Source organism: Chionomys nivalis, chromosome 3, assembly GCF_950005125.1.
Source record: "Chionomys nivalis chromosome 3, mChiNiv1.1, whole genome shotgun sequence".
NCBI lineage: Eukaryota > Metazoa > Chordata > Mammalia > Rodentia > Cricetidae > Chionomys > Chionomys nivalis.
Genome location: NC_080088.1, coordinates 39,083,078 through 39,102,191, shown reverse-complemented (window position 1 = coordinate 39,102,191; position 19,114 = coordinate 39,083,078). Strand labels below are relative to the sequence as shown.

At 42.9% G+C, this 19,114-nt stretch overlaps 2 protein-coding genes across 3 annotated transcripts in view; one reads left to right on the top strand and one right to left on the bottom strand.

Moving 5' to 3' along the window:
* Tomm70 (translocase of outer mitochondrial membrane 70) overlaps positions 1–2,289 on the top strand; it is a 34,271-nt gene extending 31,982 nt beyond the window's left edge. The window contains exon 12 of the mRNA XM_057763852.1: positions 1,856–2,289. Within this exon, the coding sequence (XP_057619835.1) occupies positions 1,856–2,009 (154 nt within the window). The 3' untranslated portion in view covers positions 2,010–2,289. The remainder of the gene's footprint in view (positions 1–1,855) is intronic.
* A 3,349-nt stretch (positions 2,290–5,638) lies between these two features.
* Positions 5,639–18,037, bottom strand: Nit2 (nitrilase family member 2). 2 transcript variants are annotated; one of them, XM_057763853.1, is made up of 10 exons: positions 17,971–18,037; positions 16,729–16,847; positions 15,131–15,251; positions 14,149–14,237; positions 12,557–12,650; positions 12,030–12,104; positions 10,988–11,066; positions 9,224–9,322; positions 6,927–6,982; positions 5,639–6,682 (listed from the first exon to the last, which is right to left on the bottom strand). In XM_057763853.1, exons 1-10 carry the CDS (start codon positions 17,975–17,977, stop codon positions 6,591–6,593), a joined length of 831 nt encoding a protein of 276 aa, XP_057619836.1. In that variant the 5' UTR covers positions 17,978–18,037; the 3' UTR covers positions 5,639–6,590. The 2 variants fall into 2 exon arrangements, 1 of the variants encoding a protein (XP_057619836.1); XR_009056801.1 differs by lacking the exon at positions 5,639–6,682 and adding an exon at positions 8,064–8,150.
* Positions 18,038–19,114: the final 1,077 nt, after the last annotated feature.

The following is a 19,114-nucleotide window of genomic DNA, read 5'->3' as shown; positions in this document are numbered from 1 at the left end:
GTAGGAAGTTAAATATGGGTTACCTTGGCAGTTTAACTGACGGTTCTATAGTATTGACTTTTGATTTTAGTTATAGGATTACACACGCACACATGCATGCACGCGTAGTTTTCCTAAACAGCTGTTTCTTAGTAACTGTAAAACCTAGCTACACATAAATGTAAGAGGTGAACTTGGTTAGACATAGCATGTTCATCCATTTATTAGGTATAGGATCTGAAAGATTTCTATCAGTGAGATAGATGGTGCCTATGTATACAGGGATAAGAGGACTCTGGGGAATATTGGGAATAAAGTGGATAATTCTCCTGGGAAGAGAAGGTAGGGTAATATTTTATATAAAATCATATTTGAAGTGGGTTCTAGAAGGCAAGGATTTGACCAGAGTTAAGCAGAGGTGATAGTTGGGGATCTTTGTGATCACAGTTGGTTTGACTGAGGAACTGAGATTGACCTGTAACTGCATAGAAGCTCACAGGTTTGAGCATTTGGGGATAGAGGTGAGGTAATAGGAGTGTGGACTTAACCCAGTCCTTGAAGGTCTAGCCATTGAGGGCTGCTAGTGTTCTCTGAGGCTGTTGCCGTGGGCCTCTCATTTCAGCAAAAACATGGAGACTTTAGGATCCAGGAAGAGTTGTGATTTTTAAATAATAACTGCTCTAGTCTCACTGTATTTAAATGAAGAATACAAAATAATGTGGAATAGTATTTTTTTTTTTTATTTTTATTGAGCTGTACATTTTTCTCTGCTCCCCTTCCTGCCTCTCCCCTCTCTCCTTCAACCTTCCCCCAAGGTCCCCATGCTCCCAATTTGCTCAGGAGATCTTGTCTTTTTCTACTTCCCATGTAGATTAGATCTATGTATGTCTCTCTTAGTGTCCTCATTGTTGTCTAAGTTCTCTGGGATCGTGATTTGTAGGCTGTTTTTCTTTGTTTAAAAACCACTTATGAATGAGTCCATGTGATAATTGTCTTTCTGGGTCTGGGTTACCTCACTCAAAATAATGTTTTCTAGCTCCATCCATTTTCCTGCAAAATTCAAGATGTCATTATTTTTTTCTGCTGTGTAGTACTCCATTATGTAAACGTATCACATATTTCCTTATCCATTCTTCAGTCGAGGGGCATTTAGGTTGTTTCCAGGTTCTGGCTATGATAAACAAAGCTGCTGTAAACATAGTTGAGCACATGTCCTTGTGGCACAATTGAGCATCCTTTGGATAAATACCCAAAAGTGGTATTACTGGGTCTTGAGGAAGGTTGTTTCCTAATTTTCTGAGAAATCACCACACTGACATCCAAAGGGGCTGTACCAGTTTGCACTCCCACCAGCAATGCAGGAGTGTTCCCTTTACCCCACAACCTCTCCAGCATAAGTTGTCATCAGTGTTTTTGATCTTGACCATTCTTACAGGTGTAAGGTAGAATCTCAGAGTGTTTTGATTTGCGTTTCTCTGATGACTAAGGATGTTGAACATTTCCTTAAGTGTCTTTCAGCTATTTTAGATTATTCTGTTAAGAGTTCTCTGTTTAGGGCTGTACTTCATTTTTTTTATTGGATTATGTGTTCTTTTGGTGACTAATTTCTTGAATTTTTTGTATATTTTGGAGATCAGACCTCTAAGGACATGGTCAACAAAATGGCAGCCTACAGAATGGGAATAGACTAGTATTTTTTAAGAATAGAATTCTTTGGTACTTGTAGTGTGCTGTGCTAGGCACTCTGGTTTATATTGAAAGAAACATTTTATTAAATTATAGTTGAATGCTTCATGCAACACAGACTTTATTGGTTATTGAAAAGTGCTTGTTAAGGAATCTTTGACATTTTGCTTTTCTTTTTTTTTTTTTTTAGAGGAAACATGGAGAAAGCCATTGACATGTTCAACAAAGCTATCAACCTGGCCAAATCGGAAATGGAGATGGCTCATCTGTATTCACTTTGTGATGCTGCCCATGCCCAGACAGAAGTAGCAAAGAAATATGGATTAAAACCGCCGACCTTATAAAACCAAGGGGAAAGCAGACTGACTCTTTTTAAAAGAACCCTGAGGACACTGTCATGACATGTGTTGAATGGTGGAACCTAGTATCCCTTTGTGATGGTGTCATTCATTCCATCTGTTTCATGTTTGGGTGTTGTGGGCGTGGCTGTTGAAGGAAGTTTGCAGTCTTGCAGCTTTTATTCCCTGTGCTACAAAAGCTTAGAACACGTTAAAGGGATATTAAAACAAACTTGTAGAGTACAAACAGTAATTGGCCATGCAAATAAAAACTTTGATTTGTTGATTTGGTTTTTTTTATATTGGGGTGGGGATTATGTTCTGAATGATTTTCTTTTTATAGCTGTTTGTATAATATATGAGTATTTTATAGTGTGTTGGCCTTTAACATGGTAAGTGCTGTAAAATAGACTTCTTTTATATTCAATTCTTTTTAATTTTTTTGAAGGATGAAAAGCTTCAATATGGTTTTCAGTAAAACTGAAAGACTAAGCTATTGTCAGCATGCTCAGCGCCTCTGATTCCGTAGTACTTAAGGAAATTATGCAGAAGCAAAATATTCTGATTGATACTCGTATGAGACGACTATTAATGAGAGGCTGAACAAGGAAGGTAAGATGAAAGAGACGTGTATATAATTGCTTGTGCCTATTCCATAGTAAGTACTATTTAATAGTATGCTTCTTAAGGAGAGTGGGTGTATGTGAGCAACCCACATACAGATGGAGTTCATGTTATGATATATAGGAATATTTAATTAGTTTAAGTTTTCTAGTGACAGAAATATGGTAAGGTTCAAAAAGGATGTCAGTCCTGAAGCCAGAGCACACTCTTGGAATGACAAGTTCAGTGCTTTAGCTGTGGCTGTGTTAACTTAAGGGATGTTGAGCCAGTATTTTCAGAGGTTCGGTATATAGAGTACTTTTTGTATTGCGGCAGATTTGCCCTCTGAGGACTGATGGTCCATGTCCACATCACGAGGGACACGGACAGCTGACTTTACTTTGGTTGCTCATTTTTATCTGTACCTCATCTCTCTTTGGAATCGCTACGGTTGTGTCCATCACTTTCACAGACTCTCCTTTTGCTTATTTATATGCTGGATTTTCTGGTGTGTGTGTGTGTGTGGCGGGGGGTGTGTTCTTGCTGAGTCTGTTTCTAAGATTCACGTAGAGGTTTATTTACGTGAAAAGATATTTTAAAAAAGCAAGTCTGTTAAGGTGTATGGACATGAAGTCTAATTATAGTTTACATTGTTGAGAGTAAAGGAGCATTTTACAGTTTTACACTCTTATTTTAAAAGGGTGCTTTATCCCACTGAAACCAAATATGATTTCGCTACAATTGCTGTCTTTTTTAGAAACTATTAGAAATGACTGACTCCTCTTACATAGTCTTTGAACAATATTGGTAAGCCTGTGGCTGATTTCAGTGGGGGCAGTTAATATGATTTAAGGTGATTGATTGGGATAATGGAAAGTTGGAGCACTCTTCATTTTGTTCTGAAATAATTATCCAGTGATGACAGCCGTAAGTACAGAAATGTCCTACATCTCCGAATGTGACCTCTTCGCTTAAAAAGTTTTTATTTGCATGGCTGTATTTACGTTATACTGACATTTTCTACTCTACTCCCTTCTTTCTTGGGGCTGGGTAGGAAACACGAAGCATGTGCCATTCAGTACTGTCATTCCAAATACTCACAAACTTTTGCCTGTTGTGAACATATTTGAAACTGCACTGAAAGCTGCATCTGTCTGTATCTTTTCTTTTGTAAATGGCTTCACATGTAAATTCACAAAATAAATACTACATTCAAGCTTTTCTATCTATTCTTGTAGCAGAGAGATAGGTAGTTTGTTCATTTATTAACTTTCAGTCAGTCTCTTGTGTCAGACTAACTTTGGAGATAGGCGTATACAAGTTTTTATTGGTGTGATTGGGAAATCCAGTGCAGCAAAGCTCTGTCGAGAGCAGTAACTGAAGAACCCTCCTTCGTCCTTTATCTGTGTGTTAGACTTGCATAGCGCCTGGTAGATGATGCTATGGGGCTCACTTCATACGGTTTCTCCAAGAGTGTAATCATAGTTCTCGACCATAGGGAGAACTTGTGAATGGAAGCTAAAGTCATAAACGTCAGAAGACACCAAATAAAGTCTTGGTGACTTTGGGTTTGATAGTTTTTATATACAACAGAAAAAGGACAAACTTCAAAAGGAAACAAGGGAGAACTGGAGAGGTTTGGTTTCAAGGACTCCACCCATATGGCAGCTCACAAACTGCCTGTAATTCTATTCTAGGAGACCAGATAACTTGCTTCTGGCCTCAGGCACCAGACATACATGTGTGCTGCACAAACATGCATGCAGGCAGAATAAATACATAAAAATACATTTAAAGGAATAAAAAAACCTTAACCTTCATGAAAATGCACAATGTTTGTTCTTCAAATAATACTTCTTTTAAAAATGAAAATTAGTTGTCATGGTGGCAGAAGCCTGTAATCTCACCATTCAGAAGGCATTTACAGGAAAATCACACAGCAAGATACAAAATAATGAAATGAGAACGGGTGAGACTGCAGCTGTGTGGGAAAGAGCATGTTTAGCATGTGAGGTCTGTGTTTAATCCCCAGTGTGGGAAGGGGGAAATGTCATTCCCCTCTCCCTCAGGGTAGGCAACTATCAAACAATACTTGGCAAAGAATTTATATCAAAATATATAAGCAACTTAACACTTGGATAAGTAAAGCCATAAATAATGGGCAAAAGGTATCAACTGGTAGTTCACCAAAGATACACGTGAAAGGATGTTAGTATCGGTCATTAAATCAATTTTCTTTCTTTTTCTCATTGTATGAGGCCTACATGTGGAAAGCAACTTTCCAAAATCAGCTCCTTCCATATCAGTTCCAAGGATTGAGCTCGGGTTATCAGGCCTGCAAAGCGAGTTCTTTTACCCACTGAGCCATCTCACCAGCCCAAGAAATAAATGTTTATAGTGAAGAAGCTAGTCATGACATTGTGCCTATAATCCCAGCACTGGGGAGGCTCATGTAAGAATCCCAAGTTCAGGGCCAGTGGAGGCTACATAATAAGACACCATCTCCAGAAAGGGAAAGCATAATAAAAATATAACCATACTAAGTGATAATGAGGAAAGGGAGTAGGGGACAGCTAGAACTCATACAGTTGTTGGGAGCAGTGTAAAATGGTATGACCACTTTGGAAGACAGTGACAGATACTTGAGCCCACCATTGCACTCTTTTAGACACGAAAAACCTTGTTTCTAACTCTGATTGGAAAGCCAGGAAGAACACAAATGTCCCATCAACAAGGACTAGAATACTGATGCATAGGTAAGATAAACTATCAATGAAAGCACCAAGTTGTAATTCGCTTTTTGCATAATTCTAGAAAATTCAAAAATACTCTATGGAGATAAAGCTTATCAGTGATTGACTAGCTAGAGAGGTTACAAGATTATAGGGAGGGGTTGAAGAGATGACCCAATGGTTAAGAGTACGTATTGCTCTTTCTTCTCTGGGAGAGAACCTGAATTCAGCTCCTGTCACCCACAGTGGATAGCTCATGAATACCTCTAACTCCAGCCCCGGGCTTCTGAAAGCACCTGCACATAACGCACACACAGACATGAATAGTAAGTATTTTTAAAAGCTTACAGGGAAACTTACGGTGGCAGTACACATACTTGTTTTCTTGATTGGTATTTTATAGTTGTATTTGTGTACTAAATTTTACCATATCATATATTTCATTCTTTTAGTCACTTGATGTTACTCTTCTGTGAGTGACCACAATACATACTATATACATGTATACTATATACATATATATGTATATAACATGGATATTAAAAGTTTTGATTTACCAGTATGGTAAATAATTATTATGCATTGAATCAGTCTTGTGTTAGAGCAGTGTTGTACATACAGGTCACAGAGCCCACCTGCACATCTGTTACTGTTTAGAAGTGGCATGTTAAACTCCATTGGTTTGTGTGTCTGTGTACTTTTTTTTTCTATTTGTCTTACTGGTCTTTTGCTTGTTGGTTTTGATTTTCATTTTTGTAGACATTTTTTGTTTTTGAAAAAAGAGAACAAAGTTGGATGGGTGGGGAAGGGGAAAATATCAAAATATTGTATGAAAATAATTCTAATAAAAATATTTTTGAAAATGTCATGTTGATGGGATATTAGCACCATGAAAATCAGTGTTCCTACAAAAGTACATTTTCTCAGGTGAGTATCATACCATGACCAGCTCACCACTAGCTACACATACAAAAATGCTTAGTCTTCAGTTTGTATTGTGCAAAAGGATCTTAAGACTGAAATGCCCAAGAATCATCAGCCTAAGTAGTTCTTTATCAGAGGAGCTGGAATATTGTTACCAAGCAGATAAAGAAAAATTTTAATTCAATGAGGAGGTTCTAATACATATCAGTGGAAGAATTAACATGTGTAAGACTGGGATCAATTCCCAGCACTGTCCGAAAAAAAAAGATTTAGTAAAGTTGATCATCGTATAGGGTATATGAGCATAGAGACATTTTAGGCACAAACTTCAGGGCTTCTTTGCCTCCACTGCATAAAGGTCTGCTCTTTTCTGTTTTGAAATGGGGATTTGCTGCCGAACTTCAGCCAGCCTCTTCAGGTCTGCAAAAACAGGAACATGCACGATGAACTCATTACCAACCAATGAGATTGCTTCGGCAAACTAAAAAATGAATCAGCAACATTGGCCTTGTCTGAATGCTATTGACCTGGCATTGATCTTGGAGTCAATTCAAAGAAAGCCCAGGGAGACAGAGCCCCAGAGCTCGTCCTCAGAACCAGCTGCAGCGTGTGGCCTCAGCTGTGGAGACACCAGAAACCTGGACCACAGCTGTGCAGGTCTTACCTATGTCTGAGTACAGGATCATTTCCTCGGTGCCAGCTTTGGTTAGGACCTGTCCCCTGAAGGAGATTGAGAATAGATTGAGATTCACTGACACCAGGTGATAATCAAGTTCTCAATATTTTCCTCTGTCTAACAAGAGATTCTAAGATCTAAAACAAGAAAACAGTATGAATTCAGGGTCTGTTATGTTGTGAACTTGTGGCAGGCACATCCTGTGGAAATAGGAGCCCTGTGAGGCTTAGTGAGGAAAGTATGGAATGTGTTTAATAAACTGCACTGCTAGAAAACAATAGCTAGTCTATGGTTATAAGTGGGAGACGAGCTACCAGTAATCAACAGGAACTGCCAAGGAGGGTCTCCATCAGTTCCTCGTGCCCTCCCAGCTGCTGCCACACCTGACAGTAGTGTGGCTGGGCCTGGTCTACTAGGGTTCTCAACCTATAGGTAGGTCATTAGCCCATTGGGATTTGATGTCCTGTTCACAAGGGTTACCTAAGACAATAGGAAGACAGATAAAATTAGTTATTAAGTAGTAATGAAAACGATTTTATGGTTGGGTCACCACAACATGAGGAATTAAGTCTCAGCATTAGGAACGTTGAGAACCACTGTACTAACACCTCTACCCTGTGGCTGAGATCCCTGGCTCCCTATACTAATAAGTTTCGGTTTCAGATTGGAGGGAAAGACTAGCCCATAAAGGGTAGGCCAGATGGTGGCACATGCCTTTAATCCTAGCACTCAGGAGGCAGAGGCAGGCAGATCTCTGAGTTTGGGGCAGCCTGCAAGAGCTAGTTCCAGAACAGGCTCCAAGAGCTTCTGAGAAACCCTGTCTTGAAACCCCCTCCCTCCACCAAAAAAAAGTGATAAGGGTCTATATGCTAGCAAGAACAACAGCCCTTCAAAAGACCAGGGGAAGGCTAATCCTGAAAACTATTCCCAGTATCCAGCCTTTTGGCCCAGCTCAGGGGCTCAAAAACACATCTAGAGAAACAATTTATTTGCAAAATATTATGTCATAACAAACCACCTGGGATCACTGACTGTACTTACCAGATAGCACAAACTCCTGGAAAGAGCGAACTACCAATACATTAATGTCATTTGGTTAGATCCTTTGTTCTAACTCTCACCTACCTGTCCTGCCAAATTCAAAGTTCTTTCTCTATGTAACTCCCGGCATCTGTCACCTCACGGTTGGCCTAGGCCTGGGGCACCAAAACCCTTCAGAAGAATTAGAGGGTAGAGCACAGGAGAACTGGCTGTAGAGCTGTCACCGGCATCTAGACAGGAACACGACAGAAGCCAATCTGACCTAGTTCTCCAATGCCCTTAAACTCTGCCTGGTGTGTGGAACTCCAGAGAATCAGTCGTCAATCACATTTTGCGAAGCCTCTACACAGCACACTGGGGGAATCCTCTGGGACCCCTGGGGATACTTAAATTTTAAACTCTTGCTTTGCTGACTGGTCTATCTATTCTGAAACTGCAGAACTGCTTTCGTGTGTGAATACATACACAGAAGTACCATAGACTAAAGCCAGCTTTTGACGTCCAGAGTTGTAGTAAGGTCACATGGGAGTTGAAATCCTATGTCTAAACATACGCTGTAATCTTACACCTGCAGTTGCCGACCATGTGAGCTGTCCATGGGGAAACAACCGTGCTAATGGGCAGATGTGTTATGTTCTTATAATGTTCACAGGGGACAGACCACTAGTTTCCTCTAACCCAGTGGTTCTCAACCTTCCTAATGTTGCAGCCCCTTAATATAGTTCCTTGTGTTATGGTGACCCCCCAGCCATAAAACTTTTTTTTGTTGCTATTTCATAATTGTAATTTTACCCGTTAGGAATCATCAATAATGTAAATATCTGGCATACAGGGTATCTGATATGAGACCCTGTAAAAGGATCAAGACCCACAGATTGAGAATCATTGCTTTAACTCATTCCTGTCTAATCATTGCATAGGGAGTGGTGTTTTTGCCTAGTTTCTCATTCCTATCATGGGACCAGTCATTCAGCCTCAATTTTAGCTAAAAGCTAACTAAGAATTCTGGAATCTCTTACTAAACAAACTGCCTACCCCACTGCTGCTGCCAAGACAAGCAGAAGGGGACAAAGGCCAAGGACTCGATCTGGCACGCAGGATGGTTTCTTTCTCACGTGGAGGGCAAGTGAAAGCCTCCCTCATACCTGGCAGAATATGTGCGTAAAAGGGAGGAGCAGTTGCAGGGGAGGTGATCCTGTGTCATCTTTCAACTTCCAGCTGAGCTCAGCCTACAACACACTCACCAAGGATCCACAACAGTGCTGTGTCCCCAGGCCACATATGAGGCTTTGTCATCCCTGGCAGGAGAGGCTGTAGCCACGAACACCTGATTATCAACAGCCCTGTATTCAGCAGACAGAAAGCAAATACCTTACACATTGTAGGCCTGCAATATGTTTCTACCCAAGTGTATGTGGTTATTTTTTTTAAAAAGACAAACAAAAACACTAGCAGAAAACACAGGGAAAGGCTTCTGGATCTTAGAATGAGCAACAATTTTGGGGAACAATACACAAAACTAGGCACATGCGATTATGTCAAAAGAAGATGCTTCTATACAGCAAATGAAGGTACCAAGAATGGAAAGAAACCCTCCAGAATGGAGAAATATATACAAATACATAATAACAACGCTTAACAATATCACAAGATAACCCAGTTTGAAAATGGCAAAAAAAAAATCAAAGCATGGTGAAGCATGTCTAATGCCACTGGTCAGGAGGCTGAACCTAGAGGAGTCAAAGTTCAAGTCAGCTTGGGCTACTTACTGGGATAGCAACAGAGCTAAATAGGTATTAAAAAGAAGCCCACAAATGGTGTTAAAATTTGGAGCCTGAATGTCCACCACAGGGCCATCTGACCTCAGCCCACAGCTGGGAAGGGAGGTATGTAACTATAGGAAGTGAGAGGCGGGGCTGGAGAGATGGCTCAGAGGTTAAGAGCACTGACTGCTCTTCTGGAGGTCCTGAGTTCAATTCCCAGCAACCACATGGTGGCTCACAACCATCTGTAATGAGATCTGGTGCCCTCTTCTGGCCTGCAGGCATACATGGAGGCTGAACACTGTGTACATAATAAATAAATAAATCTTAAAAAAAAAAAAATCAGAGGAAGTGAGAGGCCCTTGAAGAGCATGTGGACTCCAGCCCCGCCTCTTTTTTCTGCCTGGGGATAAAAAAGGCCTCCACTACACTCTAGCCAAGTGTGAAATGAAAGCTCCGCACAGAGAACCAAGATAAACTTCCCATCCTATGTCACCATGATAGACAGCTGACAAACACAAATGGCCAACATAAATATTTTAAAGTGCTCACTATCACTAGCCATCAGGCAAATGCAACTTGAAACCATGGTGACCTTGCCTCACTCTAGTTCCAATGGCTGGTATCAGGAAGCCTAAGGGTAACAAACCCCGGTGAGGGTGTGGAGAAGAAAGCCGCTAGTGGGACTGTAGGCTAGTACAGCCACTGTGGAAAGCAATAGTTTCCCAAAGTTAAAGACAACATGTGGTCCGGAAATCCTACTAAAAGTTATAAATCCAAGCAGAATAGAACAGCACATGAAAAGAAACCATCTGAACCCCGGTATGCTGGGCTATTCGCCACAGCCAAGAAATAGGAATACCCTGTGTCTTAGCTGACGAGTAGAGACTGCACCTATGTACAACAGAATGGCATTAGCCATTGCAGATGCATGGAACTGGGAGTCACAAGGCTGGTGAAACAGTCCAGGCACACACGTGTGTGCGCACATACACACAAAGGAAAAAAGAAAAAGAGGCATATGTACAATCTAAAACTGATCTTATAAGCCAGGAATGGCAATGGTGGCATGGCCCTCTAACCCTAGCATCTTTTGAGGGCACTGCTATGGCACTGGAGTTGGTACCCAGCAGAGCTCTCTGAAGATTCACCTGTTCTAAGTGCATTTGGATGCCAGGGCTGGCTGTGTCAAGAGCAGAATTCCATTTAGGACATCAGCAGTGAGATGCTTGGGTCCTTTCTTACCGGGCTCGCTGGAGCAACTCCCAGTGGGCTGGTCCAGTGGTCAAATTGAATGCTCCAGGGTACACCAGGAGCTGACAGCCTCCAGGCGTGAAAGACAAAAGGCAATGGTGAGGTGAACACTCGAGGACTCTGGTCCCTCCCTTTATTCCTTATCCAACAGAGCCAAACGAACTTTTCCATATACAGAAAGAGGTCAGTCTGTAAAACAGCCAAATAGGGCTCTGAAGTATAGAGCTATTCCTATAAAGTACAGCCGGAAGAAACTGAGATGATGGCTGACGTCAGAACTTGTGCCTTCCGTTTTAACGCCAAAAGGTCAGCACCACACAGTGGAGAAGTGTGTGATGTGATTTTCCGACTAACTGGAACAATACAGCTCCAGACGCTGTGAAGCCCAGAACGCACATACCTCATCTACTAAGCAGCTCTCATATCATCCAGACCAAGGCACTTAGTTAAGTGCCAACAGTTTCAGCTACTGGGATGTGCTGAACGCCATGAGATGTACTTTGTAAGTTTCTCCTTAATCCTCCCTCGAAGCAATTTGGAGGGATCTAGAACCCACACCTCTTCAGAGGGGGAAAATGACTGATCAAAGTGCTGTGCCGACTAAGGGCAAGAAGTGAGAACCAGAACTAGAACTCGGGTCTCCTGACTTGGCTCATTCACTGAAATCTGAGAGAGCACAGACCACTGCTCCGTTTCCAGTGGGCTCCACATAACACAGTGATAGGAAGGATTCAGTGATAGGAAGGATTCAAAGGGCAGACAGGATATTTGGGAGCAAACTTCTGCCTTAGCTACACAGTGTATGAGGTCACACCCCCTCAAACAGCAGAAGTCTGTTTAGCAAACTGGTGTGAAGAGCTGGCCATGAATACATTAACACTCTACATCTGAGATTTTGGGCATTTGTCCAAATGTTTTGTGATTTTCTTCTTTGGGCAATTTTCTGTTAAGGGCTCCTTTCTTGCCACAGCATCCCAGAATCAGACCTCCCAGGAGCTTCCTAACCCATGTGTAGTGTGTAGTATTGTCTCACCTCTCTGCGCGTAGATCTGTGCCAGCTCTGCAAAGCGCATATCGTAGCAGATGCCCAGGCCCACTCTGCAGTAAGCTGTTTCCAAACAGAAGATGCACACATGAGAAGTGAGTCTCCTGTAGCATGCGGCAGAAGGGTAAACCTCTGATCACAGAACACTGACAGGGAAGAATTAACACAGGACTCCTACACAGAGAAAATTTGTATGTTCAACCCTATTGGGACATCATCTCAGAAAAGCTGTGGGAAGTTCCTTGTGAGTAATCTACATTATCTAAGTAGGGTGTATCAATTGTGGCCCAACAGGAACACACTGGATGCTATGGTCAGGAGGCTGTAACCCAGTGGAAGAGAAGTATCATGTCAAAATGGGTTTCCATTCTGTTCAAACTTTCTAGACTGTTTGCTTTCCTCCATTCTGAACTTCTAGTAAGGCAATATGAAAGAGTTGGGGACAGACATAAAAGGAAAAATACCTGCTCTTTTCTGGATTACTACTAGAAGAGGCAAACTTCTGTGGTACGTACGAGTATCAAATGTGGAGAGACTATCACCAGGACTCAATGTTTTAGATTCTTGAAATGTAATTTTCCCAGGAACATCGATGTCAAACAGATGGATCTGCATCACACATAATCGATTGGTTATTACCCATTTCCCACAGGCCTCCCTGCAGTAGCGGCTCAGATATGGAAATACTCAAGACTGACAATATGAACGTCTCCCCAGTCTGCCCACACTGCCCCTACCAGTTGCCTGACATCCAAGCCCCTATCTTATTGCTCTGTGTGAGATTTCAGGCATGGTATTAAATAATAAGTTTAAATAATCTTGTAGTTAAATAATAGCATTAAATGCTCTTGTTTCCAGTCTTGGAAGGAAGAGGTTTCCGATCTTACTGTTCTATACTATTCTATTTACAGGAAATGGGGAAATGGTTTGTAACCTGCTTTCTGCAGCCGTGGAAGCTGTGCAGGCTCCTCATGGGGTGTAATGTGTTGCTGTTACTCACTCTAAAGGCTAAGGAAGATTTCCCAGAATCAGAATTAAACTGACAAAACTGGCAAAAGAGGAAAAGACATTTGGGAGGCAGAGACAGCTGTATGTCTGTAAGTTTGAGGCCAGCCTGGTCTACAAGAATAGCCAGGGCTATGTAGAGACCCTGTATTTAAAAAAAAAAAAAAAAAAAAAAAAACCCACAAACGACAAAGAAAACAAAAAGAATGATGGTGGCACATACTATAACTAAGAACTTATCTTAGAACTAAGGATGCTTAGACATGGAGATTGTACAAGTTTGAGGCCAGTCTGGACCACTTTAATTTAAAGTCAGCCTAGTTACAAAGAAAGATTCTGTCTCAAAACAAAAATAAGATCCAGGTAAAATTTTACAAAGCAAAGTCAGTAATGCATCTCCTCCAAATAAATTGGTTTTTTTATTTGTTTTTGTGCTCCCCAGACAGGGTTTCTCTGTGTAGTCCTGGTTGTCCTGGAACTTGCTCTACAGACCAGAATATAGGCTTGATATCAGAAAATCAACTGATATAATTCATTACATTAGCAAAAGAAACAGGCATAGGACCCCAAGGATGTATACTGAGTGTTGTCAGTAAACTTATGCTGAGGGAAGAGGCAGTGATGGTGACTGAACTGTTGCCAGGCCTCACCCAGGCTACGAAAGCACTCCGGCACTGAGAAACCTCCAGCCTGTATCTGGTGAACGTCTACAACAACCATGACTTTAAAAACAAGACAGCAGGACTATTCTCATCTAATAGTCATACTAAACAACCCTAAAACAACCATCATATTCGGGGGACAATGGCGAATGTGTTCACTCCGGGGTGGGAAACAAGATAAACGCACCTATTATTTAATGGTATTCCTGAGATCCCACATGAAGCAACAAGAAAAAGGACCAAAATATGGAAGTAGGGGAAAGAGAGGATGGAGCTGTTTTTCTCAGGTTATATAATCGAATTTAAATTAGGAGACTTGATGAGTAAATTCAGCAAAGTTGCTATATACAAACCAGTAGTCTAAAGATGAATTATAATTTCTACATCCTAGCAAGAAACAGAAAATGAAAGGTGATGAGATTTGTGCACCCTCTACTAACCTTCCTGTGCTTTACCAATAAACTCCCATCAGGCCCAAACACAGCACAGGTGTTATACAGTTTCCCAGCATCCTCTTCAGGGATGGAGCCTTTCCTCGAGAGAAATACATAGTCACACCAAACGGTAACAAAAAGGAACAGGCCAATAGACTTGTGATACTAAGTAAACAGCTAGGAAACAGTCATTTGGGTCCAATGACTAAGCATTCTTTTCCCCCTTGATATTCTTTCAGGGATTAAACTCCAAATTATTGATAAGCTACAATTAGGCCAGAAGTCAGAGGACGGTTTAAAAAATAACCAAACTGCCCCTGAAATTCAGCCACAGCATTGTGCAACAGTTAATATGTAATGTCAGAGCAAAATCAGGAGCGCCCCATTGCTCAGATTCATCATCTTTCAACAGCACTGAATCCTGAGGCCCCAGGATAAAGTTAAGACCCAAGCCTTTCTGCATCACAGAATCGATTCCACACACACCTGTGCGCTGACACCACCTGTTCAATTACCGCGTAGTCGTGGTAAGAAATGACCTTGTTCATTATTCAACCTCTCGGGGTTTATTGTGCTTCTGTCCCCTGAATCAGCACACAGAACAGAGGTGAGGTCTGGCCACACCGTATCTAGGCATTCTGTTTACAGGGGAACTCATCAGGATCGGGTCGGTGTGATTCTTCCTATGGTGTCTACTAGGCCTTTTGCATGCATAACTAACTTTTGCATACATACCTAACTTAACTCCCCATTAAAGTACAGCCATCTCTTGTCGAGGAGATTAATCTAAGTGGGGAAATCTGCTCATAACCATGCTGAACTTGCAGCTTTTACACTTAGCGCATCCTGAAGTGTATCCCTAGTTGATCTTGAATTTACCATCCCTCTGCCTCTGCTTTCCAAGGGCTGAAATGTGTTAGTTTAGATGTAACAAACGTCACCCTAATGCTTTTACTGTGTACATGTTACACTACATGGAAGAAGTTACCTCCGATGAGATAAATGCCATTCTCCTTTGCTGCTTCGGCAAGCTTCTGGGTGGACTCGCCAGGAATCTTCTCTGCGTATTCAGGAAAGTAGTTTGTTCCATACGGAGAATTAAAGCACTCCTGGGTTAATGTTAGAGGAGAAAAGGGGCAAAGCATTTAAAATTCTGCGGAAAGTGGAAACGACGGGGCTTCCAACTCTTGTCCTGTGTGAGCCGATAAAACACAATCAGGAGGGGGCTGGAGAGATGGCTCAGTGGTTAAGAGCACTGACTGTTCTTCCAGAGGTCCTGAGTTCAATTCCCAGCAACCACATGGTGGCTCACAGCCATCTATAATGAGACCTGGTGCCCCCTTCTGGAAATGCGGGCACACATGGAAGGAATGCTGTACACATAATAAATAAATAAATAAATAAATCTTTAAAAAACACACAATCAGGAAAAGGTCTAGGGCTAAACAACATGCAATCAAAGACAGACAGGCGATTAATTACCCCTGGGGAGGACAGAGAAAACAAATCATTCCGGTGACCCAGGCCAGTTCCTGGGCATCCAGGCACACTAAATCAGGTCTATTCTGTGATTTCGAATACTGAGATGAATTCTGGAGTTCAAAATTATACTGATTACACAAAGCAACAAAACTTATGCATAAAAAGTTCAAAAAGTCAGAGAAGTGCAGCGGCTTCAGTAACTGCACCAAGCTGTCCCTAATCCCTCTCTGGCTATCCTTTGATCCTTGGTGTCTCTTATGGACGGGAAAAGTAGATGAGGATGAAACAAAGACAGGGCTGGGTCACAGACACCAAGAAAGACAACACACGTCTGCCTTCAACAGTTCTCTGACACCTTTAATCCCAGCACTCAGGAGGCAGGGGCAGGTGGATCTCTGAGTTCAAGGCCAGTGTGATCTACAGAGAGCGTTCAGGACAGCCATGGCTACACAAAGAAATTTTGTCTCAAAAAAAGAAAGGAAAGGAGGGAGGGAGGGAGGGAGGGAGGGAGGGAGGGAGGGAGGGAGGGAGGGAGGGAGGGAGGGAGGGAGGGAGGGAAAACTGAATTGGTCCTACAGAATGACATCAAAGATTGACTTCTGGTCTCTCATGGTCTCACACACACACACACACACAAACACACACACACGATTAACAAGATTCCCTTTGTTAAAGATTACTGCTTATCCAGGAACTCCAAAGCTGACCCTGTATTGACCAGCAAATTTGATACAATCTTCAACTAAAGCCAAAACAATTTTTTCAAAACAATGCCAAAACAACATGGTCTGACCTTAAACATGACAACAGAAGCTTTAACTATGTAAGGAACAAAGTCGGCATACAGGCCCTGAAAGTGTTATCTTTAGGTAATTTCCTCAAACCTTGTTTTCCTCATCTGAACATAGTAGGTGATCCTGTTCGAAACGTAACAATGTTAGACATCTTAGGATAAAGATCTCTGCTCGTCTTTGTGACAGAGGAGACACACACAGAACAAGACATGGTAGGAGCTGGGGCACACGAGGACCACCACCACCGCTGGCAAACACCACTGAGGCAGGTCCACGGCTCCTAGAAAAGGCCGGCTGTCCCCATACTTACCGGCAGGGAGACTACTTTGGCACCTTGTTTTGCTGCCTCCCGTACTAGGCTACAAGCCCGGGAAACGTTATCTGATTTAATGGAAGAAACATGAAGCTGGATGAGGGCCAATCGGAAAGCTGAGGACAAAGACAGAAGGAGACAGTCATCAGATCTGCCCACTTCGTTCAGCCAGACCCAGGAGTCTCAAACAGGGCGTCTGGCAATGTTTGGACATGGTTCTGATCGTCACAACTACTGACAATCTAAAGGACAGATCACACTGACAAAACCTGGCTTCTGATGAAGGCCAAAATGATCGTTTAAAGTATAAAAACTACGATCTCTCATTTTTTTAATTTATCCCAAACATATATGGTAAGAAGCTACATTTAGCCCTGAATATCTCTTGCTGAACAGTGCCAGATCTGAATTAAAAGAAACCAAAACCCGCCATTACTTTCAGGTTAACACACCTTGAGCTGTGACAACCACAGTTCACACAAAGTCACTAAGGTCTTCCTAAACCTAGGAAGCTGGCTGTCTATGCTTCTGAAGGGAGGCTAAAACTCACTATGGTTTTGCTTCTATCGTCCACTCTCCCACAAGTCACTCTAGGCACAAGGGCCCCAGCCAGGCTTGGGGCTGGTGGAAAGCGCCCTCTGCAGGCTGGAGCAGGGAAAACCCTCCACTGGGGTCCTCCACTTGTTGGCTTCACTTTCTCAAGGAGCGATAATGGCTTTGGAGATCCCTGGCTGCCCTAATAATCTTCATAAATTTGCAAGAACGATGACCCAAGGGGAGGGAAGCAAAACACCGCGAGTGAAGGGCCCAATGTGGAAACCACATTTAAATGAGCACGCCGGGTCATGGCACCAGTAAACACTTACAGCAGTGGGAAGTCCGCACCAAGTCACTGGACTCAGTGGCACATGAAGCTAACATATGAACTGTGAACTGAGATGCGACTAGCCATCCTGTTAAGCGGAGTTAGGGCCACTAAATCTGAAAGCACCACCCACCCCACAGCTCTGGGCTCCCACAGGGCAGGACGCCTGGCCCGGAGGCCTGTGCTCGCACGGCTCGCGGCCCCACTACGCCGGGATTCCCCGAGCAGCCCGGCTCCGAGCCACGGACTCCCGCGACCTGAGCCACCGGCAAGGCAGGCCGGGGGACGCAAGGGCCCAGCCGGCTCTTCTGCACCGCCACACCGAAACCTCCGCTCCTGCGGGGAGCTCGACGACCAGGCCGCGAGCCACTTACTAGCCATAGCTCTTCTTCGGAGCACCAGAAGCGACGGGAAGGCGACCAGTCAATCCCTTGGCCGAGCGTGGGAGGCGGGGCTGAGCAGCGCGCAGAAGGGGCGTGGCCAAGAGCTGGGCCGAGGGGCGGGGCCTCGTTGAGTTTGGGGCCATAGGTGTTTGGCTTTGCTGTTGTTTGGGGCTCTGTTGTTAGGCTGGTGAGTAAGGATCGGGCTTGAACATGTTCAGCACCTGTCTACCACTGAACTACATCTTTGCCTCGGCTCTGCACTAAAAATGGCTCACTCTTTGCGCTTGAATACATCAAAAAGAAAGAGAGAATTAGAAATTCTTCAAATAGGACCTCCAGAACCTACGGCAAAGAGGAGGGGCCTATATTATGGTGCTGTGCCATAAATGGTTAAGGAGTGGTCCCTTTTGGGTAGAAAGGCTCTTTAGGTGGCAAAAAGAACTGAAATTTCAGGTTGGATCACAGCAGTGGCCGGGGTAATGACTGCTACCTGCTGACAGGCTTAAAGAGGTACACCTGGTTGGTTTAAGCTAACTGGACTTTAGAAGCTTGCTCCAAGGAGCCGGAAGAGATGGAGAGTTGGTGCTAGGCGGTATTCTAAGACTTGACGTTTGTATTTATTATTTAATTCGCTGTTTTTTTTTTTAAATATCACCACACAGGGGTTCTTAAGATTTATTTATTTTGTATACAGTTGTTCTGCCTGCAGGCCTGAAGAGGGCACCAGATCTTATCATAGATGGTTGTGAGCCACCATGTGGTTGCTGGGAATTGAACTCGGGACCTCTGGAAGTACAGCCAGTGCTCTTACCCTCTGAGCCTTCTCTCCAGCCCCATAGCTGTTTTTTCATTTGTTTGGGGCTCTTCTGCTTTTCAGAAGGGGTCTCCTGTAACCCAGTTTAGTTCCCAGCACCCACATTCTATCTCAAAGGGCTCACAGAATCATCTTTTACATCTGTTAGGAACCTGGAGACACTGTGGAAGACACGTAAAGAATGTATGAGCTAGAAGAAGGTGTGTGTGTGAGTGGGTTGCAGTACGGCCTTATTTCATCCAGATATAACATTCACCCCATCTCCATCTTGCACTAGAAAATGCATTGACCTGGTAGCCATGACAACTATTCCAGAGAAAG